The sequence below is a fragment of the Scyliorhinus torazame genome, chromosome 3 (genome assembly GCF_047496885.1).
Source record: "Scyliorhinus torazame isolate Kashiwa2021f chromosome 3, sScyTor2.1, whole genome shotgun sequence".
In the NCBI taxonomy this organism is placed as follows: domain Eukaryota; kingdom Metazoa; phylum Chordata; class Chondrichthyes; order Carcharhiniformes; family Scyliorhinidae; genus Scyliorhinus; species Scyliorhinus torazame.
In genome coordinates this window covers 129398355-129423643 of record NC_092709.1, presented here as the reverse complement: position 1 = coordinate 129423643, position 25289 = coordinate 129398355, and the positions used below count along the sequence as shown (strand labels likewise).

Here is a 25289-nt window from a genome sequence, read left to right as displayed (position 1 = left end):
TCCATTGTTGGCAAATCCTGCTATTGATATTAATCTTTATATTAATTTCCTCTGCACTGCTACAGAGATATTGGGTGGGATTCTCCGACCGGGTCGGTGAATCGCCGGGGGGCGGCGTGAAACCCGCCCCGCCGCTCTGACGCCAGCTGCCGAATTCTCCAGTGCTAGTTTTCGATCGGGGAACACCCCACGTCAGTCGGGGGCTGTTGGCAGCGCCCCCCCCCCCCCGGCAATTCACCGGGCCTCGATGGGCCGAGTGGCCGCCCGTTTTCGGCCAGTCCCGCTGGCGTGAAATAGACATGGTCCATACCGGCGGGACCTGGCTTATCAGCCGTCTAGCGGGGTCCTCGTGGGGGGAGGGGTGGCTGGGGAGTGGGGAGATCCGCCCCTGGGGGGTGGGGATACCCACGGTGGCCTGGCCCGCGATTGGGGCCCACCGATCTGCGGGTGGGCCTGTGCCATGGGGGCACTCTCCCTCCGCTCTGGCCTCTGTAAGGCCCCGCCATGGCTGGCGCACAGAAGAAACCCCTTGTGCATGCGCAGGAAAGACGCTGGCGTTTTTGTGCATGCGCCAGAACACACCTGCAGTCCTGCGCATGGGCCAACTCGCGGAGGCCCTTTGGTGCACCGGCGCCGGCCTAGCCCCCGGAAGTGCGGAGGATTCGCGCCGCTCTTGGAGCCGGCGTCAGGCCATCCCGCCAAGTGCGGGAGATTCCCGCCCATTAGATCATGTGGCAGCAAAGAGGATGTTGGCCACTGGCTGCAGAGCTGGCGGGAGAAACACCTCACCTCTTTTCGAGAATGCCTGACGTATCTTGACAGGCCAGCAGCAGGCCTTCCCCAGTGATTGATGACCCCCAGGGCACAAGTTCCTCCAGGCAAGAGCTGCCAGCCAATTTATTGAATGACAGTGCTTCAGAGAAGGTGGTAGATGCTGCTAGTATAAAACCCATCTGAGGGCTAGGATTATTGCTGGATCCCAGGCCATAGCTGATTAATGGCAGGAGGGGGTTCATAAGGTGGCGGCTGTGAGGACAGGGGGTCAGCAGCAAAGTCAGGAGGTGGCTACCAGCAGGTCCGATCCTTCCTGAGGCTGTGTCCATGAATGATGGACACCCTCCCTTGGAGCCCACATGCAATCAAGCACCGGCTTCATAGGATCATTCAATTTGCAGTGCAGAAGGAGGCCGTTCGGTCCATCGAGTCTGTATAGGTCCTTGGAAAGAGCATCCTCTAAGTCCACTCCTCCACACTATCTCCATAACCCGACCTAACCTTACGGACACCAAGGGGCAATTTAGTCTGGCCAATCCACCTACCCCACTCATCCTTGGACTTGCTTGTTGTCCTCCCAGCATGAAGAGCTTCTCACCCGCCTCTGGGTTAATAACAACAGCAGCAAGATCAAATTATTTTAAATGGGCATTAATTGATCACTTTTAGAACCTCATTGGCCTTCCCACCACGGTGCAGGTTAGGTTATAGGGTAAGGGTGGGATGGACATGGGTAGAGTGCTCATTTGAGGGGTCAGTGCAGACTCGATGGGCTGAATGGCCTCCTTCTGCACTGTAGGGATTCTATGATTCTTAATCAAGGTGCAGTCAGGAAGGCAGCGGGCACCCCACCTGTCCCATGCCTGATTAAATGTTCCTCCAGCCCCAAATTAGCCATGGATGGTCGGGATCATGATACCACCCATAGGAATGGTGCATCCAGCCACTGCTGGTGTAAACTTAAGGATGGCCTGGGGGGCTTGCCATGCAGGGATCAGGGTACGAAAACTTGTGTGTGCTGTTTGGGAGCTCCTGGGATATTCCTCCTTCAAAGGCACCCAGTGTCTGCGCGAGGGATCCAGTATCAGGAACAGGGGGCGTCCCCTTGCTGTCAACCCTCGTTCCCCTATTGTCATGACTGATTCATGGCCAGGGATCCAGCAACAATGCTGAGCCTTGGATGGGTGTCATACTGATAGCAGCCACCTTTTTCCCAGTGGTGCTGTCAGCCAATAGAGCTGCTGGTCTGGCCAGCAGTTCGCAGCCGTAATATTCCTGCAGGGGTGTCCTCGATCCCAGGGAAGGCCCGCTGTTGTCCAGATAAATGCCTGAATGGCACTTAATTTGGTAGACCTTCCCAAAAATAGGCGATGTGGAGTTCGCAACAACTTTCCTCTGGTGTGCGGGACCCCCGTCACCTCCATTAAATACTGGCCAAGGTCTTTTTTAAGATTCTACGGGCTGCCATCATTGATTGATAGTATAAGGTTAAACAAATGCGTTATTTCAGATTTGTCACAACGCAGATACAAATAATAGCCCCAATAAAAGCTTCTCCTGTACTTACTGCAGTGTGATGGTTTCTGCATCAGGTATAATTAATCATGCAGCATTAAAGTTGACATTCTGTGCTGAGACAATGAATGCTTCAACAGTTTTAAAGGCGCTGCAATGTAGATTTGTCAGTTTGGGCTGCGGATGTCTCTGGGATGTAATTAATCTACCGGGCATTGTTTACTTGAAAACCTCTCAGAATTTTGGAGTTAAGGTTCAAGGGTTAAGAAATTATAAAAGTAAATATTGTCAGTATGTACCAGTCATTTTAAAGTTTAATTTGTGTTAGTCCAAATGATGGTGTGAAGATTATCCACTAGTTTAACTAAGTTGAGCACATTCTTGCCAATTGAGACATAATCAGGGTTGATACTGAAGGTGCTGGTTGTTGGATAAAACACAAAACTGAAGCCTATCTGCCTTTTCAGGTGGATGCATAAGTTTCTGTGGCATTAATTTTGAAGAAGTGCATGGTTTTCCGCATTGGCATCTGGCCAATATTTATACCTCAACCAATATTGCCAAACCGATCAACTGGTCATTAGCATTTTGATGTTTGTGGGATATTGTTTTGTGCTAATTGGCCACCATGTTTCCTAAAATACAACAGTGACAACATTTCAAAAGTACTTGATTGGCTGTAAAGTGCTTTTGGGGTGTCCTGAGGTCGTAAATGTGCGATATAAATTCAAATGGTTTTTGTCTTTAACATATGGTGGCTGTATGAACTGTATAATCAACAACCCTAGGAGTGATGGAATACAACCCTTGTGGTTACTGTGGGCAATAAAGAGTGAAATTTGATTGATGATGACTATTATAATGATTCTACTATGAGTGGAAAAGGTGGGCAACACAGACAAGAGAAATAACAGTATTTCAAAGGAATAAAAACAAATGCATTGAAAGCAGTTAAATAAAAGGTATTCAACTATCCCTTTAAATGGTTGTCAGTTTACACAAAGGTTTGGAATTAGATTGAATAACAACCAAGGGGCCACATTTTCCTCCACACAAATAAACAAGAAAATTGATTTTCTTTATAAATACAGTGTGGTAATGCATTCAAAGGAAATTATATTCTGAGAATACAATTGTATGAGTTCAGGAGTGAGAAAGTAGCAGAAATCACATCGTTATTTTATGATTTTCAAATAGCTAATGAGCAAATTAATTAGTGTAAATGTAGAAAATTGATCTGGTTCTGTATTGCACCATATTTATGTCAAATGGCTCAAAGACAATTGTAGAAATTCCAATTTATTTTTGATACCTTAAATGACCATCTTCAGTTCAGTTATTGCTTAGCACAAATTTCCTCTTCACACTCTCATTTTTAGCTTTAGGGCAGAGAACACATTGGCCACAGTCAAGGGTATGCAACTTTCCCTGCAGATACCCCAGATGGGCATGGCTGCACAAGCATTTGGGACATATATGATCGCGTGAGCTTTAGCAGCATATCCCAGCTCTGGATTTTAGTGATCTAAATCTTTTAATGACATTCTATAATTAAGAACGTGTTTACATTTTAATAGATACTCAAAGATGCTTAACAAATAAGACATGAATCTTGAGTATACCTCTTCATTTAAATGATGCCTATAATCCAAACAGTTTAAATTAACTTTCCTGCTTTGACAACCCTTTACTTTCTCCAATCGCCTTCATTTCTTAAAATTATTTTTATTGTGACCCCCTGAAACCGTCTCCATTGTGGGCGGGCGGGGGGGGGGGGGGGTGGGGGGGGGGGGGGAGCGAGAGAGAGAGAGAGAGAGGAGTCTCTGGTTTTTGGGGCATTTTTCCGAACTGTGTATCTCTTGTTATTCAAGTGATTTTCCTCTGTATCCTTTCTTGGCACAGTGTTAATATTTATGTGAACGCTGACAATATATATATATATATATATACGTATATATATTCCATGTAAAATATTGGTAGCAGTTCATTCCTGACAGCTTCAGCTGCCTGAGCCTCTTGGTTTGCACTGAGTGCTGCATTTGGTGCATATGAGTGCTACAGTGAGAGTTTGGTGACTGAGGGAGTTAGGTGAGGAGGGGGCAAGGTGCTCCTTTCATTTCGTTTCCTACATTTCCACAAAGAGCGAGTAGGGAGCCAGGAGTTTACAGAGAGTGCAGCTGACTGGGAGCAGAGTCGGAGGGCAGAGGTCCAGTTGGTCCACAGGGCAGCTATATTCTGTAAGGTAAGAGGGGATGGAGGCTAGGCCAGTTGCATGCTCCTCCTGTAGGATGTGGGTGGTGAGGGATACCACCGGTGTCCCCGCTGACTATACCTGCGGGAAGTGCACCCAACTCCAGCTCTTCGTGTTAGTGAACTGGAGCTGGATGAACTTCGGATCATCCGGGAGGCAAAGGGGGTTATAGAGAAGAGTTACAGGGAGGTAACCACACCCAAGGTACAGCACAAGAGTAGCTGGGTTACAGTCAGGGGAAAGAAAACAAACAGGCAGATAGTGCAGGGATCCCTTGTGGCCGTTCCCCTTAAAAACAAGTATACCGTTTTGGATGCTGTTGGGGGGGATGACCTACTGGGGGAAGGCCCTAGCGGCCAGGTCTCTGGCACTGAGTCTGGCTCTGGGGCTCAGAAGGGAAGGGGGGAGAATAGAAAAGCAATAGCAATAGGAGATTCAATGGTTAGGGGAATAGATAGGAGATTCTGTGGTCATGAGCAAGACTCCCGGAAGGTATGTTGCCTCCCGGGTGCCACGGCCAGGGATGTCTCGGATCGTGTCTTCAGGATCCTTAAGGGGGAGGGGGAGCAGCCAGAAGTCGTGGTGTACATTGGTACCAACGACGTAGGTAGGAAAAGGGGTGTGGAGGTAATAAACGAGTTTAGGGAGTTAGGCTGGAAGTTAAAAACCAGGACAGACAGAGTTGTCATCTCTGGTTTGTTGCCGGTGCCACATGATAGCGAGGCTAGGAATAGGGAGAGAGTGCAGTTGAACACGTGGCTGCAGGAATGGTGTAGGAGGGAGGGCTTCAGGTATTTGGATAATTGGAGCGCATTCTGGGGAAGGTGGGACCTGTACAAGCAGGACGGGTTGCATCTGAATCAGAGGGGCACCAATATCCTGGGAGGGAGGTTTTCTAGTACTCTTCGGGAGGGTTTAAACTAATTTGGCAGGGGAATGGGAACCGGATTTGTAGTCCAGCCGCTAAGGTAGCCGATATTCAGGATGCCAAAGCATTTAGTGAGGCAGTGGGGAAGGGAACACTGACAAAGGAGAGTACTTGCAGGCACGGAGATGGGTTGAAGTAAATATACGCAAGAAGCATCAGGAATAAGGTGGGTGAACTTAAGGCATGGATCGGTACTTGGGACTACGATGTGGTGGCCATCACGGAAACTTGGATAGAAGAGGGGTAGAAATGGTTGTTGGAGGTCCCTGGTTATAGATGTTTCAATATGATTAGGGAGGGTGGTAAAAGAGGTGGGGTGGGTGGCATTGTTAATTAGAGATAGTATAACAGCTGCAGAAATGGAGTTCGAGGAGTATCTGCCTACTGAGGTAGTATGGGTTGAAGTCAGAAATAGGAAAGGAGCAGTCACCTTGTTGGGAGTTTTCTATAGGCCCCCCAATAGTAGCAGAGATGTGGAGGAACAGATTGGGAAACAGATTTTGGAAAGGTGCAGAAGTCACAGGGTAGTAGTCATGGGTGACTTCCACTTCCCAAACATTGAGTGAAAACTCTTTAGATCAAATAGTTTGGATGGGGTGTTGTTTGTGCAGTGTGTCCAGGAAGCTTTTCTAACACAGTATGTAGATTGTCCGACCAGAGGGGAGGCCATATTGGATTTGGTACTTGGTAATGAACCAGTGCAAGTGATAGATTTATTAGCGGGGGAGCATTTTGGAGATAGTGACCACAATTCTGTGACTTTCACTTTAGTAATGGAGAGGGATAGGTGCGTGCAACAGGGCAAGGTTTACAATTGGGGGAAGGGTAAATACGATGTTGTCAGACAAGAATTGAAGTGCATAAGTTGGGAACATAGGCTGTCAGGGAAGGACACAAGTGAAATGTGGAACTTGTTCAAGGAACAGGTACTACGTGTCCTTGATATGTATGTTCCTGTCAGGCAGGAAAGAGATGGTCGAGTGAGGGAACATGGTTGACAAGAGAGGTTGAATGTCTTGTTAAGAGGAAGAAGGAGACTTATGTAAGGCTGAGGAAACAAGGTTCAGATAGGGCGCTGGAGGGATACAAGATAGCCAGGAGGGAACTGAAGAAAGGGATTAGGAGAGCTAAGAGAGGGCATGAAAAATCTTTGGCAGGTAGGATCAAGGAAAACCCCAAGGCCTTTTACACATATGTGAGAAATATGAGAATGACTTGAGCGAGGGTAGGTCCGATCAAGGACAGTAGCGGGAGATTGTGTATTGAGTTTGAAGAGATACGAAAGGTCTTGAACGAGTACTTTTCTTCAGAATTTACAAATGAGAGGGGCCATATTGTTGGAGAGGACAGTGTGAAACAGACTTTAAGCTCGAGGAAATACTTGTTAGGAAGGAAGATGTGTTGGGCATTTTGAAAAACTTGAGGATAGACAAGTCCCCCGAGCCTGACGGGATATATCCAATGATTCTATGGGAAGCAAGAGATGAAATTGCAGAGCCGTTGGCAATGATCTTTACGTCCTCACTGTCAACAGGGGTGGTACCAGGGGATTGCAGAGTGGCGAATGTCGTGCCCCTGTTCAAAAAAGGGAATAGGGATAACCCTGGGAATTATAGGCCAGTTAGTCTTACTTCGGTGGTAGGCAAAGTAATGGAAATGGTTCTGAGGAATAGGATTTCTGAGCATCTGGAAAGACACTGCTTGATTAGGGATAGTCAGCACGGATTTGTGAGGGGTAGGTCTTGCCTTACAAGTCTTATTGAATTCTTTGAGGAGGTGACCAAGCATGTGGATGAAGGTAAAGCAGTGGATGTAGTGGACATGGATTTTAGTAAGGCATTTGATAAGGTTCCCCATGGTAGGCTTCTGCAGAAAGTAAGGAGGCATGGGATAGTGGGAAATTTGGCCAGTTGGATAACGAACTGGGGAACCGATAGAAGCCAGAGAGTGGTGGTGGATGACAAATATTCAGCCTGGATCCCAGTAACCAGTGGCGTACCGCAGGGATCAGTTCTGGGTCCTCTGCTGTTTGTGATTTTCATTAATGACTTGGATGAAGGAGTTGAAGGGTGGGACAGTAAATTTGCAGATGATACGAAGATTGGTGGAGTTGTGGATAGTGAGGAGGGCTGTTGTCGGCTGCAAAGAGACAGATAGGGTGCAGAGCTGGGCTGAGAAGTGGCAGATGGAGTTTAACCCTGAAAAGTGTGAGTTTGTCCATTTTTGAAGGACAAATATGAATGCGGAATACAGGGTTAACGGTAGAGTTCTTGGCAATGTGGAGGAGCAGAGAGATCTTGGGGTCTATGTTCATACATCTTTGAAAGTTGCCACTCAAGTGGATAGAGCTGTGAAGAAGGCCTATGGTGTGCTAGCGTTCATTAACAGAGGGATTGAATTTAAGAGCCGTGAGGTGATGATGTAGCTGTACAAAACTTTGGTAAGGCCACATTTGGAGTCCTGCGTACAGTTCTGGTCGCCTCATTTTAGGAAGGATGTGGAAGCTTTGGAAAAGGTGCAAAGGAGATTTATCAGGATGTTGCCTGAAATGGAGAGTAGGTCTTACGAGGAAAGGTTGAGGTTGCTTGGCCTTTTCCCATTAGAGCGGAGAAGGATGAGGGGTGACTTGATAGAGGTTTATAAGATGATCAGGGGAATAGATAGAGTAAACAGTCAAAGACTTTTTCCCCGGGTGGAACAAACCATTACAAGGGGACATAAATTTAAGGTGAATGGTGGAAGATATAGGGGGGATGTCAGAGGTAGGGTCTTTACCCAGAGAGTAGTGGGGGCATGGAATGCACTGCCTGTGGAAGTAGTTGAGTCGGAAACATAAGGGACCTTCAATCAGCTATTGGATAGGTACATGGATTACGGTAGAATGATATAGTGTAGATTAATTTGTTCTTAAGGGCAGCATGGTAGCATTGTGGATAGCACAATTGCTTCACAGCTCCAGGGTCCCAGGTTCGATTCCGGCTTGGGTCACTGTCTGTGCGGAGTCTGCACATCCTCCCCGTATGTGCGTGGGTTTCCTCCGGGTGCTCCAGTTTCCTCCCACAGTCCAAAGATGTGCAGGTTAGGTGGATTGGCCATGATAAATTGCCCTTAGTGTCCAAAATTGGGTTATGGGTATAGGGTGGAGGTATTGACCTTGGGTGGGGTGCTCTTTCCAAGATCCGGTGCAGACTTGACAGGCCGAATGGCCTCCTGCAATGTAAATTCCATGATAATCTATGATTAATCTAGGACAAAGGTTCGGCACAACATCGTGGGCCGAAGGGCCTGTTCTGTGCTGTATTTTTTTAAGTTCTATGTACGTGATGGAACTATTTTCAGAGTATGGAAATCAATTGCTTTGAGAAGAATAGAATCATAGAATTTACAGTGCAGAAGGAGGCCATTCGGCCTATCGAGATTTGCACGGCCCTCGGAAAGAGCTCCCTTTTTAAGCACATACCTCCACCCTATCACCGTAACCCTTTATTTTGGGCACTAAGGGCAATTTAGCATGGCCAATCCACCTAACCTGCTCATCTTTGGACTGTGGGAGGAAACCGGAGCACCCGGAGGAAACCCACGCACACACGGAGCGAATGTGCAAGCTCTGCACAGACAGTGACCCAAGCCGGGAATCGAACCTGGGATCCTGGAACTGTGAAGCTACAGTGTTAACCACTGTGCTACTGTGCCGCACTCCACTGTGCTACCGTGCCGCCCGAATCTTAATACCAGTACTGCTAATGATTGTCCACATAACAAACAACGGTATAAGGGAGGATGTTGTGGCCTTTTAAACAATGAGAAAGCAAGGCAGGTTTTGAGAACAAAAAGGGGGGAAAGATGTATGGACGAAAATCAGATTGGTGAAAGTGGGGGAATGAAGCCATTGAATTCGAAGAATGAGTAGCTGGAGGTGGGAGGGAAAGTAACCAGTATCTGCATCAAAGTAAAAGTAATCAGGAGAGAAATAAAATGGAGAGCCATCTGAGGTCACCACAAAAAATCAGCTGTAAACAGTTCTATTCTTTAGTAACTTAAATAAAGATTTAACTGCTCTCTTATCAGAGACAATAATGTATCCAAATCAAAAAGGATGTTTTATGCCATTTAAATTGAGTTTATTTTCAATCTGCTTTAATGAAAGGAAACAAACCAATTGAGACCCACTTGTAATAATGTTGCTTTGACACAGCTCATGCATTTACAATGGCACACAGCCAGCATAAATGACAAATGTATTCATTCAACTGTGGGACGCATCAAGCTTAGTTAAAAAAAATTAAGATTTTGTACATTCAATTTGATAGATGTCCTATCAAATGATATGTTCAAAAAATTGTGCTTTATATTGGTGGGAACAAGCAATCACAATGTGGCAGCAAACAGCGGCAGATTTAAGGCATATGTGCCAGCATTCTCTTATGAACCCGAATCCTGCTGGCATCTCATATACTGGAATAAATGAACTTGCAGGTGACAATCTGTCACATTTAACACTGAAAAAGATGGACATGAAGTAGAAAAATCAAGTGGCTTAGTTCAATGAGTGAAGTAAACAAATATATATTCAAATGAATGAACCTGTGGTTGGCTTGTTGAAGAAATTTAAAAAAGAAACACAAAGGTTTGGTGTTAAATCTTTAGATACGAGAACAAGGTAGACTGTTGCTACATTTCTTAGCCAGATTAAAGCTATTGAACCAAGAAACTCAGCAGTGATTCTTGGAGATCAGAGCAAGCCACACTCTTGATCTTTTGGATTAAACAACACTCACTAGCTTTTACATCTCTACTGATCCATGTGTTAGCCTGAGTCAACAGTGTCGCTGACATGGATGAATAATTTTAGCCACAGCAATATTTATACACACAAAACAATTCGGTCTCCAGATTAAGCTGTTTTTTCAGATTTTTGATGTTGCTGCCATCCTCTTGTTGATTTATTAACTGCTCTGTTTGATGCAGCAGTGTTTAATAGTTTTGTATTTTCTAGGTCTGTGTAAAATGCAGCAAATATTGTGTTATGATTCCAGCTGGTAATACTGGACAGAGTAAAACCTGGTTTGGTTGATCTTAACATTGTTTTTTAAGAAACTGTGGAGGTCAGTTACTGAACACATACACAAGCGTCTGCCAGAATACATTAACACAAAAAATAAAACATTTATGAAGCAAGAAAAAATTAACTACATTACACGAGACAAAATGGTTGGAAAGATTTCGATACAGATTTCAGAAAATGATTCAAACTCACACTATTCCTTTTATCACAGCAACCCTTACAGACACAAAACCTCCGTGAAGAGTTGCCACACCAAAGTTTCTTGCTTGAGTTAGCTCAATTTCAAATAGTTTTCTTCTGGCCGACATTCCCCAGCTTTTTTTCAGCTGGTATCTCTCGCACAAAAACCACTATCTAAACTCTATTACTTCAACTTAAAAACAAATGCATGAGTTCCCTAACATCAGCTCCCCTGCAGCCTTACAGGATTTCTTATCAGATAGATTAGTCTTCTGCCTCCACTCTCTGGTATGCACACACTTCCTTCTGTGTTTCCCAGTCTCTCGGTGTCTCTTTGGCCCCTGTCGCTAGACAACAGCAGTTTTTTCTCCATTTTTTTTTACTTCATAAACTACTAACCCCTTGGTAACTCCTCTGTTCACTTCGAGAGTTATAAACCCTCATTAACAATGAACATAAGGGCAGCACGGTGGCACAGTGGGTTAGCCCTGCACCCACACGGCGCCGAGGTCCCAGGTTCGATCCCAGCTCTGGGTCACTGTCTGTGTGGAGTTTGCACATTTTCCCCATGTCTGCGTGGGTCTCACCCCCACAATCCCAAAAATGTGCAGGGTAGGTGGACTGGCCATGCTAAATTGCCCTATCCACCAAGCCTGCACATCTCTTGGGTTGTGGGGGCGAAACCCAAGGCTCGAACCTGGGTCCTCGGCGCCATGAGGCAGCAGTGCTAACCACTGCACCACCATGCTGCCCTACCTCTAAATAAAACGTAGACCAGGTTTTGCCTTTCTTAACACCCAGATACAAACACAAATTATACTGAAAGTTATACATTCTTCTTAACAGTTGAAACAGCAATTTTGTAGTCCTATCATTGATCATAAAATACCAAGGTGAGGGCATGGAGTAAGGTGGGTATTGGTTTGGCCCACCTTGCTCAGTTCTCATTGGAATTCAGTAGCTCTGTTTAAGAAAAGAAACATGTATTTATAATTTGAAATAGCCAGGTTACGAGACTGTGGTGCTGGCAGGGATTCACATTCGGGGGGAGCATTATTGAACATTTCTGTGCCTGTTATCAAAAGAAAATCATAGGCAGCCATTGTTCAAATTTCTGATCTACATGGCAGCAAGCCTGGCTTGCTGCAAATAGGGTGGACTAGTGCAATTGACCCCTAGGTCCTAATTTTATTATATTTTTTAGAAAGTTTTGTTTTGACCTCCGGTGTTTGTGGGTGAGCGACAGAAGGCTTTGGAAAGATTTGGAGGCACTGTCTGTGATTGCACACAGGAAATAAATGAAATGTTGCATGCACAGACTGACCAGGGCTGGTTAACTGACAAAATATGAAACCACAAGATCAATCAATTTGTCTGCCATTATTTACTTTGTGTCTGTGCCATTTAATTTGCATTTAGCAGTACAGCTTTGCTGCAGAAAATATTTCCTTGCATCAAGATTGGCGATGTCTAAACTTGGATCAAGAAGAGAAAATCCATCATACGTCAGTAATCAAAGGGATGACCCAAGTTGTAATTCACAACACAGAGCTGAGGTGCAAACATAGAACACAGGAAATAGGTGCAGGTGTGGAGGTCATTCATTCCCTCGAGCCTGCTCCACCATCCAACTAGATCATGGCTGACCTTCTACTTCAATGCAATTTTCCTGCACTATATCCCTTGATATTTGAATAACTAGAAATCTATCCATCTCTGTCTTGAATGCACTCAATGACTGAGCTTCCACAGTCATCAGCGGCAGAGAATTCCAAAGATTTACGACTCCGTGAAAAGATTCCTCATTGTTTCAATCGTCAAACGCCTACTTTTTCTGAGACGGTGTCCCCTGGTTCTAGACACCCCCAGCCAGGGGAAATATCCTTTCTACTAATTAAATAGCTTATCACTAGAACTACAACCTAAGGAAGTTAATCATTGCTATTTCCTACTATGTTATAAAGAATACGGAAATTTATGCTTTACAAATATAAGATATTTTTGGTTGTATATATGAGCTTAATGTGGCCCAAGAATTGTCATTTGGTACAGAAGTGGTTATTTACACTGGTAGCTTCATCGTCAATAGCTGTGTAGATAGGTTTTGTTTTATAACAGTCATAGCAAACTGTTAACTAAAGGAAAAAGAAAATTACATTTATATAATGGGAGTGATTTACAGCCAGCGATTGCCGTCAGAGAGAACAGCGACATGGGCGGAATATCCAGAGAAAATCGGGGAATGCGATTCTATCTGGAGTGGTCGTGTTTCTTGATTTTCCCCACCTGCAGTTGGTGATGTTCAGGAACTTCATTTAAATGGATTTTAATTATTTTAAGTATTATTAATTAGCCCTCACTAAATATTCATACCTCACTGAGATGAGCTTCATAACAGGTTTCACAAAACGAGAAATAAGTATAGCACCCTGGGGAAAGGGACATGCCTGGACAATGGGCACTGGCGGGAGGGGGACGTTGGAATTCTGGCGATGATGTTGGGGAGTGGCGGGGGGGGTGGGGGGAGAAAGAGGAGAGAGAACACCTGATGATTCTGGTGGTGGAGAGCGGAAGCTGAGTTTGCTTTTAATTCTGATTGGCCACCCTTTAAAGACGGCACCCCGATCTCTGTGGAGCCAGTTGCTGGCTCTATCAGTCCCCGCCGAACAGAGTAATGGCTTAAACCATGCCCACTTATTTTTTTCTTTAAAGAGGCTAAACTGGAGAGTTACACGGGACTTTTCAGTCTGAGCCTGATACTTAACCAAATTCTGGTAAGATTCCACCAAATCGCTTATTATTGATGGTTATCAAATTGCTTCACCTGACTTATTCAATTTTAGATAATACAATTTACAGTGCAGAAGGAGGCCATTCGGCCCATCGAGTCTGCAGCGGCCCATGGAAAGATCACCCTATATAAGCCCACATCTCCATCCTATCCCAGTAACCCCATCTAACCTTTTTGGACACTAAGGGCAATTTAGCATGGCCAATCCACCTAACTGCACACCTTTGGACTGTGAAAGGAAACCGGAGCACCTGAAGGAAACCCATGCAGACTCCGCACAGTGACCCAAGCCGGGAATCGAACCTGGGACCCCGGAGCTGTGAAGCAACTGTGTTAATCACTATGCTACCGTGCAGTATTTGTTATGTTAGCATAAGTGACAACCATGATTGCATCAGCAACCTCTCGCAAACAGCAGTGACATGAACAATCATTTAACCATACTTTGATGTTGTTGTTGAAGGCAGTATTAGCCATGCCACTTGCGAGAAGATTTTGGCCCTCTTTGAGTAATGACATGGAATTATTCACATCTGCTTTACCAACCCGAACAGGCAAATAGAACTTTAGTCATAAGAAATGGGGCATGGAGTAGGCCATTTAGATACTCAGGCCTGAGCTGCCATTCAATAAAATCATGGAATCCCTACAGTGCAGGAGGAGGGCATTTGGCCCATTGAGTCTGCAGCTCTACCCATGCCCAGTCCCTCCTTTCCCCATAACCTAACCCGCACCTCCCTGTACACTAAGGGGCAATTTAGCATGGCTAATCCACCTAACCTGCACACCTTTGGATTGAGGGATAAATTGGAGCACCTGGAGGAACCCACTTAGGCACAGGCAGAAGGTGCAAACTCCGCACAGACAGTGACCCAAGACCGGCATTGAACCCGGGCACCTGGCGCCATGAGGCAGCACTGCTGAGCACTGTGCCACCGTACCAGCCGGATCAAATCATGGCTGAATTGAATACGCCCTGGATTCCACCTTCCTACTAAACGACCCATAATCCTTGACTCCCTTGTAGGTCAGACATCTGTCTAATTCAACCTTGAATATATTCAATGGCCAGCCTCCATAACTCTCTGGGGCTACAATGGGAAAGGGTCTTTTACACAGGGACGTAAGTGAGTTTGGGCCAGATTGGGCAGCTCCCAGTGAAAAAGCGCTTTGTTTTACATGGCTGACCTCGCAAAGACCCTCCTTTTCGCAGCCCAGGGAGTTTGAGGGTATTTTGGTCCAGCGTCATCAGTGCCCAGAATGTTGTACACAGGTAATGTTCGTAACAGCGGTCTGTGGAATATCTGGTAGTATACTGTGCCACAGGTGGTAAGCTCACATTTCATAGAAACCATTTAATTCCTACAGCACAGGAGGAGGCCACTCGGCCCATCGAGTATGCTCTGACACTTCAAAAGAGCACCAGACCTAGGCCCACTTCCCCGCCCTCTCTCCGCAACCCCATCTACCTGCACATCTTTGGTTTCGTGAATCATCTGCAGCCTGTTGGGGAAAATGTAGTGTTGGGGCATTGGTGGGTTCTGGAAAGGGGTGAGCTATCTGTTTAACTCGGCAAGAGGCCTCAAGATGGGGGAGGTGGGAGAGGTCCAGACAGGCATATGAACATCCACCTCCAAATATTCAGGGGGCAATACAGGTATTTCCACCACAAGCAAAAGGAGTTCAAGGATTGGCGGGAGAAGAATTGTTGGAAACCTGGGAAAGTAGCTCCTTCAGGTTGTTGGGAGGATTTATTGCAATCACAAAGGGGGAGGGTTCAGTCTAGTCTGGGACTGAGAGCTCAGCACCATCTGTTACAACCTGAAGCGATGATTCGGCACTAAATCAAAAAGAGGTGACACTAATTGTGAGGACTGATTGGAGAATTGGTGCTCTGCACAAGGAGGTCATTTGAAGGGCATCTGTTTAGAAAAACTTGCCCCACCTCTAACACTGCCACTGATAGTGCCACTACCCCCTCTACTACCACTGGCATGGAGGTGAGGGGGCACCCGCGTGGCCGGAAGGCTGAGAGGAAGACCAACAGGGTGATTCGCCAGTGGTCAGGTTTGGCTCCTTCTGACCCTCTTACCCTGACTGACCCAGTGCCCCTGGCTACTGACTCTGGTGCAGCCGTTACGCCTCACCCAGCAACACCCTCAGCCCGGCGACATTCCGCCATTGGATGCCGGGCCCGGCGACACTTCTGCGCAAGCCCCTCTGGGTGGAGGTAGTGAGGTGCGCGACCTCGAACCAGAGGGTGCTCTGTCCCAGCCGCAAATTCTGGAGAGAAGCATTGAGGGACAAGGAGTCAGCCTGGAGGGGCCTCCAGAGATAGAGGTCTCCCCGGTGTGTGACCCTCTTCCCCTCAAACGGCGTAAATCCAGGTTATTTTCCATAGATGTCGCACCCAGTCCCCGAAAGAAAAGAGGGGGGGATAGTGAGGAAGCTAGTGAGGAAGCTGCCGCTGTCCCCCGAGCAAGGTGCTTCGGGGTCGGACGGGACCCTAGAGGGGCCCTTCCACCCAGTACAATTTAGCACCCCAGACTTGTTCAGTTTCTCAGGGGAGGGGGTCTGTGATAGCCCCCTGCTTCTTAGGTTCTCAGCGGGTTATAGTTCGGAAGACCCTCTGTCCCAACTGCTGTCTTCGGGCACTTCTGCCACCATCCCAGACCTGTTTCCGGAGTTCTTTTCAGTGTCTTCCAGTGACCAGGCAACAGGGGCGGAGCGGGCATCTGCACCACCGTCTCCCACTGGCCCGGGACTCCAGGAGGAGCCTGAGGAGATCCCGCCTATCTATGATCCCGGTGGCGGGATGAAGGCAGGCCCTGGGTTGGTGGGCCTGTGTCACCCGCCTCACTCGGTGTGGAGGAGGATTCAGGCCCGGAGGGCGACTGTCCGAAGGCTGTCAGCCGCCCAGTGTTGGGAGCGGTGGGTGCACATGAGGCTCTCTGCAGTGGGGTGCGGGGCTCACTCGTGCCTGACACTGTGTCGCTCCTCACCCCCTCTGGGGGACTCCCGGAATTTGACACATCATAATTGAAGGTTCTTTTGTTTTTCTGCCTCCGTAGATAGTTCAGGCAGTGCCCTATTGGGCACCTCCCTTCCTTTCCCTTCTGTTGGTACAGAGAGGGTATCTGGTCTCTCCAGCACAATTGTACCATTTTTCTTTGTAGAAATGTGTTGTGAACTGTTTTAATAATCAGAGTATCCACTTCCCCTCCCTGTACATTGGTATTGAGGGGAGGGTACCCTTTTTCTCCAACCAGAATTAGTGTTTGTACCATTTGGTCTTGTATATATTTTTTACTATTTTAATAAAAAGATATCATCGAGGGCCGAAGGGCCTGTCCTGCGCTGTAATGTTCTATGTTCTATGTTCATGCCTCCGAATGGCAATGCAGAGAAGCAGGAAAGCTAAACACTGAAGCACATTCATGCGAGTCAAATCCCCATTCCTGGTACTTGTGCTAAGCACTCACATTCTAAAGAGCCATAACAAAGTGGCAGCACGGTAGCATTGTGGATAGCACAATTGCTTCACAGCGCCAGGGTCCCAGGTTCGATTCCGACTTGGGTCTCTGTCTGTGCGGAGTCTGCACATCCTCCCCGTGTCTGCGTGGGTTTCCTCTGGGTGCTCCGGTTTCCTCCCACAGTCCAAAGATGTGCAGGTTAGGTGGATTGGCCATGATAAATTGCCCTTAGTGTCCAAAATTGCCCTTAGTGTTGGGTGGGGTTTACTGGGTTATGGGGATAGGGTGGAGGTGTTGACCTTGGGTAGGGCGCTCTTTCCAAGAGCCGTTGCCGACTCGATGGGCCGAATGGCCTCCTTCTGCACTGTAAATTCGATGAAAAAAATGAAATTTCTATGAAAGTGTGGATGACTGGACAACCTGGAACTGCATCTTAAACACATGACCTGAGAATGGAATTGCTGGCAGCTAACTAGATGAGAAGCTTCAGAGCTTCAGCTCTCCTGCCCATCAAATAATCACACCTCCTTATTTGCCCTTCTTTTCAAAGTGTCTAGTTAGAGAGTGCAGTGAATGAGGCGCCCTATGACATGCATGAAAGCTGCTTACACAAAAAACAATGTTATACCAGTGACTGATGTGGGGGTGGGGGGGAGCAGAGGGGAGGGAAGTGGGGGGGAGGGGAGTGGGGGGGGGCAGGGGGAGTGGGGCAGTATATTGCGAAGTAAAGAAGTAAAATGTGATGGCCACAGTTTCAGTGCAAGTTCGGTGCAGACACTGGACCTAACAACCTGAATCCACATTCACTTGTCTACCCAAGCCTGGATAGTCACAGTCTTGCTGCATTTGGACACTGACTGCTTCAATGTCTGATTCATCACGAATGATGCTGAATATTGTGCAGTTATCGACAAACACCCGTACTTCTAATGATCGAAGGGAAGCAGAAGCAGCTGAAGGTGGTTGGGCCTAGGGCACTATTCTGAGGTACTCCTGCAGTGATGTCCTGAAGCTGAAATGAATGATCTCCCAACATCCACAACTATCTTGCTTTGTGCCAGGTATGACTCCAACCAACAGAGAGTGTCTCTCTGATACCTATTCACTCCAGTTTTTCCAGGGCTCCTTAATGCCACACTTGGTCAAATGCTGCCTTGATGTCAAGGGCGGTCACTCACCTCACCTCTTGAATTGAGCTCTTTTGTCCATGGTTGAACCAAGTCTGAAATGAAATCAGGAGCTGAGTGACCCTGGTGGAGCTCAAGCTGAACATAAGCGAGCAGGTGATTGCTAAGCAAATGCCACTTGATAGCACTGAATGAATGAAATGAAATGAAAATCGCTTATTGTCACAAGTAGGCTTCAATGAAGTTACTGTGAAAAGCCCCTAGTCGCCACATTCCGGCGCCTGTTCGGGGAGGCTTTTACAGGAATTGAACCGTGCTGCTGGCCTGCCTTGGTCTGCTTTCAAAGCCAGCGATTTAGCCCTGTGCTAAACAGCCCCAGTTGGTGACCCCTTCCATCATTTTACTGATGATTCTGAGTAGACTGATGGGTGGTAATTAGCCAGATTGGATTTGTCCTGCTTTTTGTGTACAGGACATAGCTGATCCTCCACCTTCTGTCTTTTCCCTGCTGCCCTCGCCGTTGCTGCATCTGTCCCTTCTCTAGACTGTTGGTTTTCACAGACTCTTCCAATTTTTCACATTGCCGGGTAGATGCCAGTGTTGTAGCTGTACTGGAACAGCTTGGCTAGGGACATGACAAATTTTGGAGCACAAGCCTTCTGGACCCTTGCCGAAATATTGTCAGGGCCCATAGCCGTTGCAGGATCCAGTGCCATCAGATGTTTCTTGGTATCACGTGGAATGAATTAAATTGGTTGAAGACTGGCTTGTGTGATGGTGGAGGCTACTTGGGGAGGCCGAGATTTATCATCATTGTTGCAAATGATTCAGCCTTACCTTTTGCACTGATGTGCAGGACTCCTCCATGATTGCGATGGGGATATTTGTGGAGCCTCTTCCTCCAGTGAGTTGTTTAATTGTCCACCGCCATTCACAAATGGATGTGGCAGGACTGCAGAGCTTAGATCTGATCCATTGGTTGTGGGATCACTTAGCTCTGCCCATCACTTGCTGCATATGCTGTTGGGCGCACAGGTAGTCCTGTGTTGTAGCTTCACCAGGTAGACACCTTATTTTTAGGTAGCCTGATGCTGCTCCTGGCATGCCCATGCATGCTTCTTTGAACCAGGGTTGATCCCCTGGCTTGGTGATGATGGTAGATTGAGGGATATGCCGGGTCATTAGGTTGCAGGTTGTATTTGCTCATGGCCCATAGTTCCTCATGGTTGCCTAATCTTGATTTGCTAGATCTGTTCCAAGTCAATCCCATTTAGCATGGTGATACTGTCACACAACACAATCGCAGGTATCCTCAATGTGAAGATGGGACTTCGCCTCCACAAGGACAATGTGGTGGTCACTCATATTGATGCTGTCATGGACAGATGCTTCTGTAGCAGGGAGGTTAGTGCGGGTGAGACCAAGTACATTGTTCCCTTGCCACCTACCACAGTCCCAGCCTAGCAGCTATGCCTTTAGGATTCAACCAGCTCGGTAAGTAGTGGTGAGAGACATTGAAGTCCCCAAGCCAGAGTACATTCTGTGCTCTTGTCACCCTCAGTGCTTCCTATCCTGTTATCCATATCCTGGTGGTTACCTTTGACCAAAAATGCAACTGGACGAGACGTAAAAATACAAATATTAGGAATCTTGTATTGAGTAATTCACCACCTGACTCCCCAAAGCCTGTCCACCATCACAAAGCACAAGTCAGGAGCATAACCAAATATTCTCCACTTGCCTGGATGAGTGCAACTGCAACAACACTCCAGAAGCTTGACACCATCCAGGACAAAGAGGCTGGCTTGATTGTTTCTGTGTGGAGTGCCAGTCAGTCCCTCCACCACCAATGCACCGTGGCAGCGGTGCGTACCATTTACAAAATGCACTGCACCAACTCGCCAAAGCTCCTTCGACAGCACCTTTGAAATGCTCGAGCACTACCATCTAGAAGGATAAGAGCAGATGATGCATGAGAACACCACCAATGCCTGGAAGATCCCCACCAAGCCACTCACTATCCTCTCTTTGAAAGATATCACCACTCCTTCAATGTCATGGATTCAAAATCCTGGAAATCTCTCCCTAACAGCACTATGGATGTTCCTACACCACACTGATTGTGGCGGTTCATGAAGGCAGCTTTCTATCACCTATTCAAGCGCAATTAGGGATGGCCAATAAACGCTGGCCTAACCAGCAATGCCCATATCCCATGAATTAATTTTAAAAAGCACTTCTTGTATCCAATGGAATTCCATAAACTTAAGTTTGTACAATATTCAGTGTTGAAAAATATGATTCATATGTTTTGCATTCCTCACATGATGTTGGAACTCTCTGAGCATCTGTAGCTTCAGAGATTGATAAACATGAATTATGTGTCAGGTTGCATTTGCTCTTAGGAATGAATATTATTTCCATTTCCATGGAGATGACAATGAAAACGCCAAAGTAAATGTAACTTTTAAATTAACCCTCTATGAATCCACCACCTCAGTTAACATTTTGTCTTGAAGTAACAGTCTTTAAAATACTCAGTGGAACACTTGTGCTGTTCTACCTTCCACATCATAATACACTTCTTTGAGGACTCCGATACATTGTGGAAATAAGGAGGAGAGAAGAGGCCCGGATGGAGTGCAAAGTGAAGTGAGAGCTATAAACTCTCGATCTTCATGCTGGTGATGTTCCAATGTTACTTCCATCCAGGACGAATAGATATTAACATTTTCCCAATACAAGGCTTGTGACGTGACAAGAATGGCATCAACTGGGCCGAGGTGGAGATGGTTAGCAGTTTCAAATTCCTAGGGGTGCACATCTCCAAAAATCTGTCCTGGTCCACACACGTCGACGCGACCACCAAGAAAGCACAACAGCGCCTATACTTCCTCAGGAAACTAAGGAAATTCCACATTGACTCTTACCAACTTTTACAGATGCACCATAGAAAGCATCCTATCAGGCTGCATCACAGCCTGGTATGGCAACTGCTCGGCCCAGGACCGCAAGAAACTTCAGAGAGTCGTGAACACCGCCCAGTCCATCACACGAACCTGCCTCCCATCCATTGACTCCATCTACACCTCCTGCTGCCTGGGGAAAGTGGGCAGTATAATCAAAGATCCCTCCCACCCGGCTTACTCACTCTTCCAACTTCTTCCATCGGGCAGGAGATACAGAAGTCTGAGAACACGCACGAACAGACTCAAAAACAGCTTCTTCCCCACTGTCACCAGACTCCTAAATGACCCTCTTATGGACTGATTTCATTAACACTACACCCTGTATGCTTCATCCGATGCCAGTGCTTCTGTAGTTACATTGTATATGTTGTGTTGCCCTATTATGTATTTTCTTTTATTTCCTTTTCTTCTCATGTACTTAATGATCTGTTGAGCTGCTCGCAGAAAAATACTTTTCACTGTACCTCCGTACACGTGACAATAAACAAATCCAATCCAATCCAGAGGGATGACTTCACCAAGCAGAACTCTTGCTTTTACACTAGATACCCCAAGGTTTTGATCGATTCTTAGATGTGAAATTAGGCTGGAAATCTCAAGAGGTGAAAGGACAAAGTATTGACTGAAATGATAGTGGGTTTAGAGGTGAGGAAGCTGCATCGGCATGGCTCACTGTCTCATTCCTGTCACTGAAGAACTTTCCCAAGGGAGGGCTATGCAGCAGATTGGAGACTAGCAGTCAATTATTCTGGTTAAGGGCCCAATGAGTGATCCTGCAGCTTCGCCGGCATTTTGCCGCCAGCAGAGGCTCCCAGTTGAATGGAATTGACCTACTTGTGACAAGCTAGCGGGTCATTGCACCCCAGGCCCCATTGATAAGAGCTGCAAGCATGAAAGGTGACAATTGCGGCTAATCAGGGTGCAGTGGTGGGGTTCCCATCCCCCCCCCCCCCCCCCCACTTTCCGCTGGACCTGCCAGTATAGATTCTGTTTATTTCTTTACTGCTGCACAGCCCAGCAAGGGCACCTCTATGTTGAGGTGCCCTTGTGGTCAGCAATCTGGCTCAACAGCACCCACTCATCCCTTTGAGGCTGCCAATTCTCTCGAGTGGCAGGTGTTCAGATTGGGACTGTGGCATTGAGAGCCTGCCTGTTGTTCTTAATAGGATGGTGAATGTGAAGGTGGCCAATTCGGATAATACCATCTGGAAGATTGCTGAGTCCATCTCACTGTCTGAAAGTGCGGGCTGGGGACACCTATTGACTTGTGGCATCGGGGTCCTGAAGCCCACAAAAATTCAGCCCAAGAATCTGTTTTTTGTGGTGATATTTGGTTAGGGCAGAGAGGGCTGAAATAACTCTATAGGAAACCACTGTAAAGAAAAATACAGTTTTATGAAAAGTTTACTATTAAATTCCGAATGTTTATTTTAATAATTTACTGACATAGGTGTATCCTGTCAATAAGGTATCAATTTAACTGCATTATTGTATATGCAATCAATTTGTCTCATCTGTTAACTGTAGCTGAGTAAAATTCGAGTAAATATGGTTGGTTAAGGAGAAGAAACTGCTGTTTGTGGAATAAGCACTTTTACGATACATTTTGCTGAGAAGCTTGGAAATTAGATTCAGGTTAAAAATATTACAGCTACGAATTCTATTTATGAGAAAAATAGAAATTACCACTGTAAACTGGCATCACAACTCATTTAACCCAGTTAATTCTTTTGGGGTGCTATTACACTTTGACTGAAGGTTGGCACCTGAGGCCACATCAATTCCTAGTCCCGACATTAGTTCATATTTAGTAGTTGTTTCATTTTCGTGCTACAAACTCAAAGGATGATTATGCGGATGATGTAAATACTGCAGGCAAATGAAATATAAAAATGCAGAAAAAGCAACATCCGATTTGTCCCCTATCAGCAAGTTCTTGCTGCAGCATGTTCGTAAAATGCCTTTTGAACTGAGTCTGCTTCCCTTTTTGTCTTTCAGACACATACTGGAGAGAAGGAGAAGATCTGTCCATATTGTGGCCAGAAATTTGCCAGCAATGGGACATTGCGCGTACACATTCGAAGCCACACAGGTACATATTGAGCATTATTGGACCGATTCACCTAGATTAACTGCTATTTTTATACCGAGGGGTGAGAGCACAATAGCTGCTGCTTTGGCATGCGTGTACAATGGAATATGTGACGGTGAGCTTGCAGTAAGTTACAAATGACCCTAATTCCAATGTTGGTTGTACCATTATGGGGAAATGACAATTGGAAACCATCTTATTAATAATGAGGAAAATCAGACTGATCTGAATCTGCTGATTTCACCTGGGTGATGAATTCCATTCCAACGTCCTGGTAAGAGTAAATTGTCAGTCCATTTGATCGAATAATGAAATAGTTACAATTCATTGAGCTTTTGTGTGTATATTGTAGGACAGGGGTTCTCAATCATTTTGCACCCTGAGGTCGCACCTTCCTATGTTATAACAATTCCACTGACCTCTAAAGTACAATCGAAGCATTTTCCTGTGTAAAAATTAGTTATATAATTAAACATATATTTATTATTTTTGTTGTGCTTATTCAATGTGACATTTGTTCCTAGTACAGGGTTCCTAGCTCATCTCCTGTGCAAATTAGCACACAGCAAAATCCCACAACACAAAAGCAGATGGGTCACTATATGCAATATGCACCTGAGCTCCAGACTCACTTCTCAATACAACATGGTGTTTCAACTGTATATAAACGTTCAACATTCATGTCCATCCACATCTTGCATGAGTGCTATTCCTGTAACTTAGACCTGGGACAATGTGCTCCCAGTGATGATGCTAGCAAGCAATTTGATCAGCCACCCATGCCATACTTTGCTCACAAATGGCTCAGACCAGCAACAGTCGACCGTGTAAAGAGCAAATGATAAAATCAGCCAAACATTCGCTGAAAGTCTTTGGTTAAAAATTGACCCATTACCCGGTCATGTCCCTCAATATCCTGGAAGTTACCATTGACTAGAAACTGAACTGGACTAGCCATGTAAATACTGTGGCTGCAAGGGCAGTTCAGAGGCTGTAACTCACCTCCTGACTCCCCAAAACCTATCCACAATCTACAAGGCACAAGTCAGGAGTGTGATGGACCACTCTTCACATGTCTGGATGAACGCAGCTCCAATAACACAGAAGAAGATCAAAACTATATAAGACAAAGTAACTCATTTGATTGGGATCCCTCCACAAATATTCACTCCGTCTATCACTGATGCACATTAGCAGCAGTGTGTACCATCTACAAGATGCATTGCAGAAACTCAACACGACTTCTTAGAGAGCACCTTCCAAACCATGAGCATTACCATCTAGAAGGACATGGACAGCAGATACATGGGAACACCACCAACTGAGAGTTCCCCTCCAAGACACTCGCCATCCTGGCTTGAAAATATATTGCCGTTCCTTCAGTGTCGGTGGGTCAAAATCCAGGAATTCCCCCCCTAACTGCACTCTGGGTGTACCTACATCACATGGACTGCAGTGATTCAATAAGGCAGCTCACCACCACCTTCTCGGGGCATTTAGGGATGGGCAATGAATTCTGGCCTAGCAAGCAAAACCCACACCCCATAAATGAATAAATCAAAAGATAGGAAAGAGATCATAAACTTCTGCTTATTTGAGAATTGGACTTTTCTGAACCAAAAGTAGGCTTCTACAGCTCACATGATCCACAAGTTGGCTGCAGTTGCTACAACTTTCCAACAGCAGTTACAGAACAAAAGCACAACCCGCATCCTTGTGAGGACACATTGTAATCAACAAAACCATGAACCAGCAATCTACCTGTTTCCCTAGTCTGGTTCTGTAACAAATGTGAACCCATGAAAACTCATTATACCTGGCAGCACGGTGGTGCAGTGGCTAGCACTGCTGCCTCACGGCGCCGAGGTCCCAGGAAATTGTCCCATTGGACCGACGCAACATGGGTTCATAAAGGGCAGGTCGTGCCTAACTAATTTAGTGGAATTTTTTGAGGGCATTACCAGTGTGGTAGACAATGGGGAGCCAATGGATGTGGTATATCTGGATTTCCAGAAAGCTTTTGACAAGGTGCCGCACAAAAAGCTGCTGCAAAAGATAAACATGCATGGCATTAAGGGTAAAGTAGTAGCATGGATAGAGGATTGGTTAATTAATAGAAAGCAA

The 25289-nt window shown here is 46.1% G+C and overlaps 1 protein-coding gene and 1 long non-coding RNA gene across 5 annotated transcripts in view; one reads left to right on the top strand and one right to left on the bottom strand.

Moving 5' to 3' along the window:
• The window catches only part of prdm5 (PR domain containing 5), a 581469-nt gene that overhangs the window by 358533 nt on the left and 197647 nt on the right, over positions 1–25289 (top strand). For all 4 annotated transcript variants that reach the window (XM_072496197.1, XM_072496195.1, XM_072496194.1 and 1 more), the window contains one exon: positions 23072–23165. In XM_072496197.1, coding sequence (XP_072352298.1) covers positions 23072–23165 — 94 coding nt within the window. The remainder of the gene's footprint in view (positions 1–23071; positions 23166–25289) is intronic.
• LOC140408675 (uncharacterized) overlaps positions 1–25289 on the bottom strand; it is a 176979-nt gene that overhangs the window by 67245 nt on the left and 84445 nt on the right. The window lies entirely within an intron of this gene.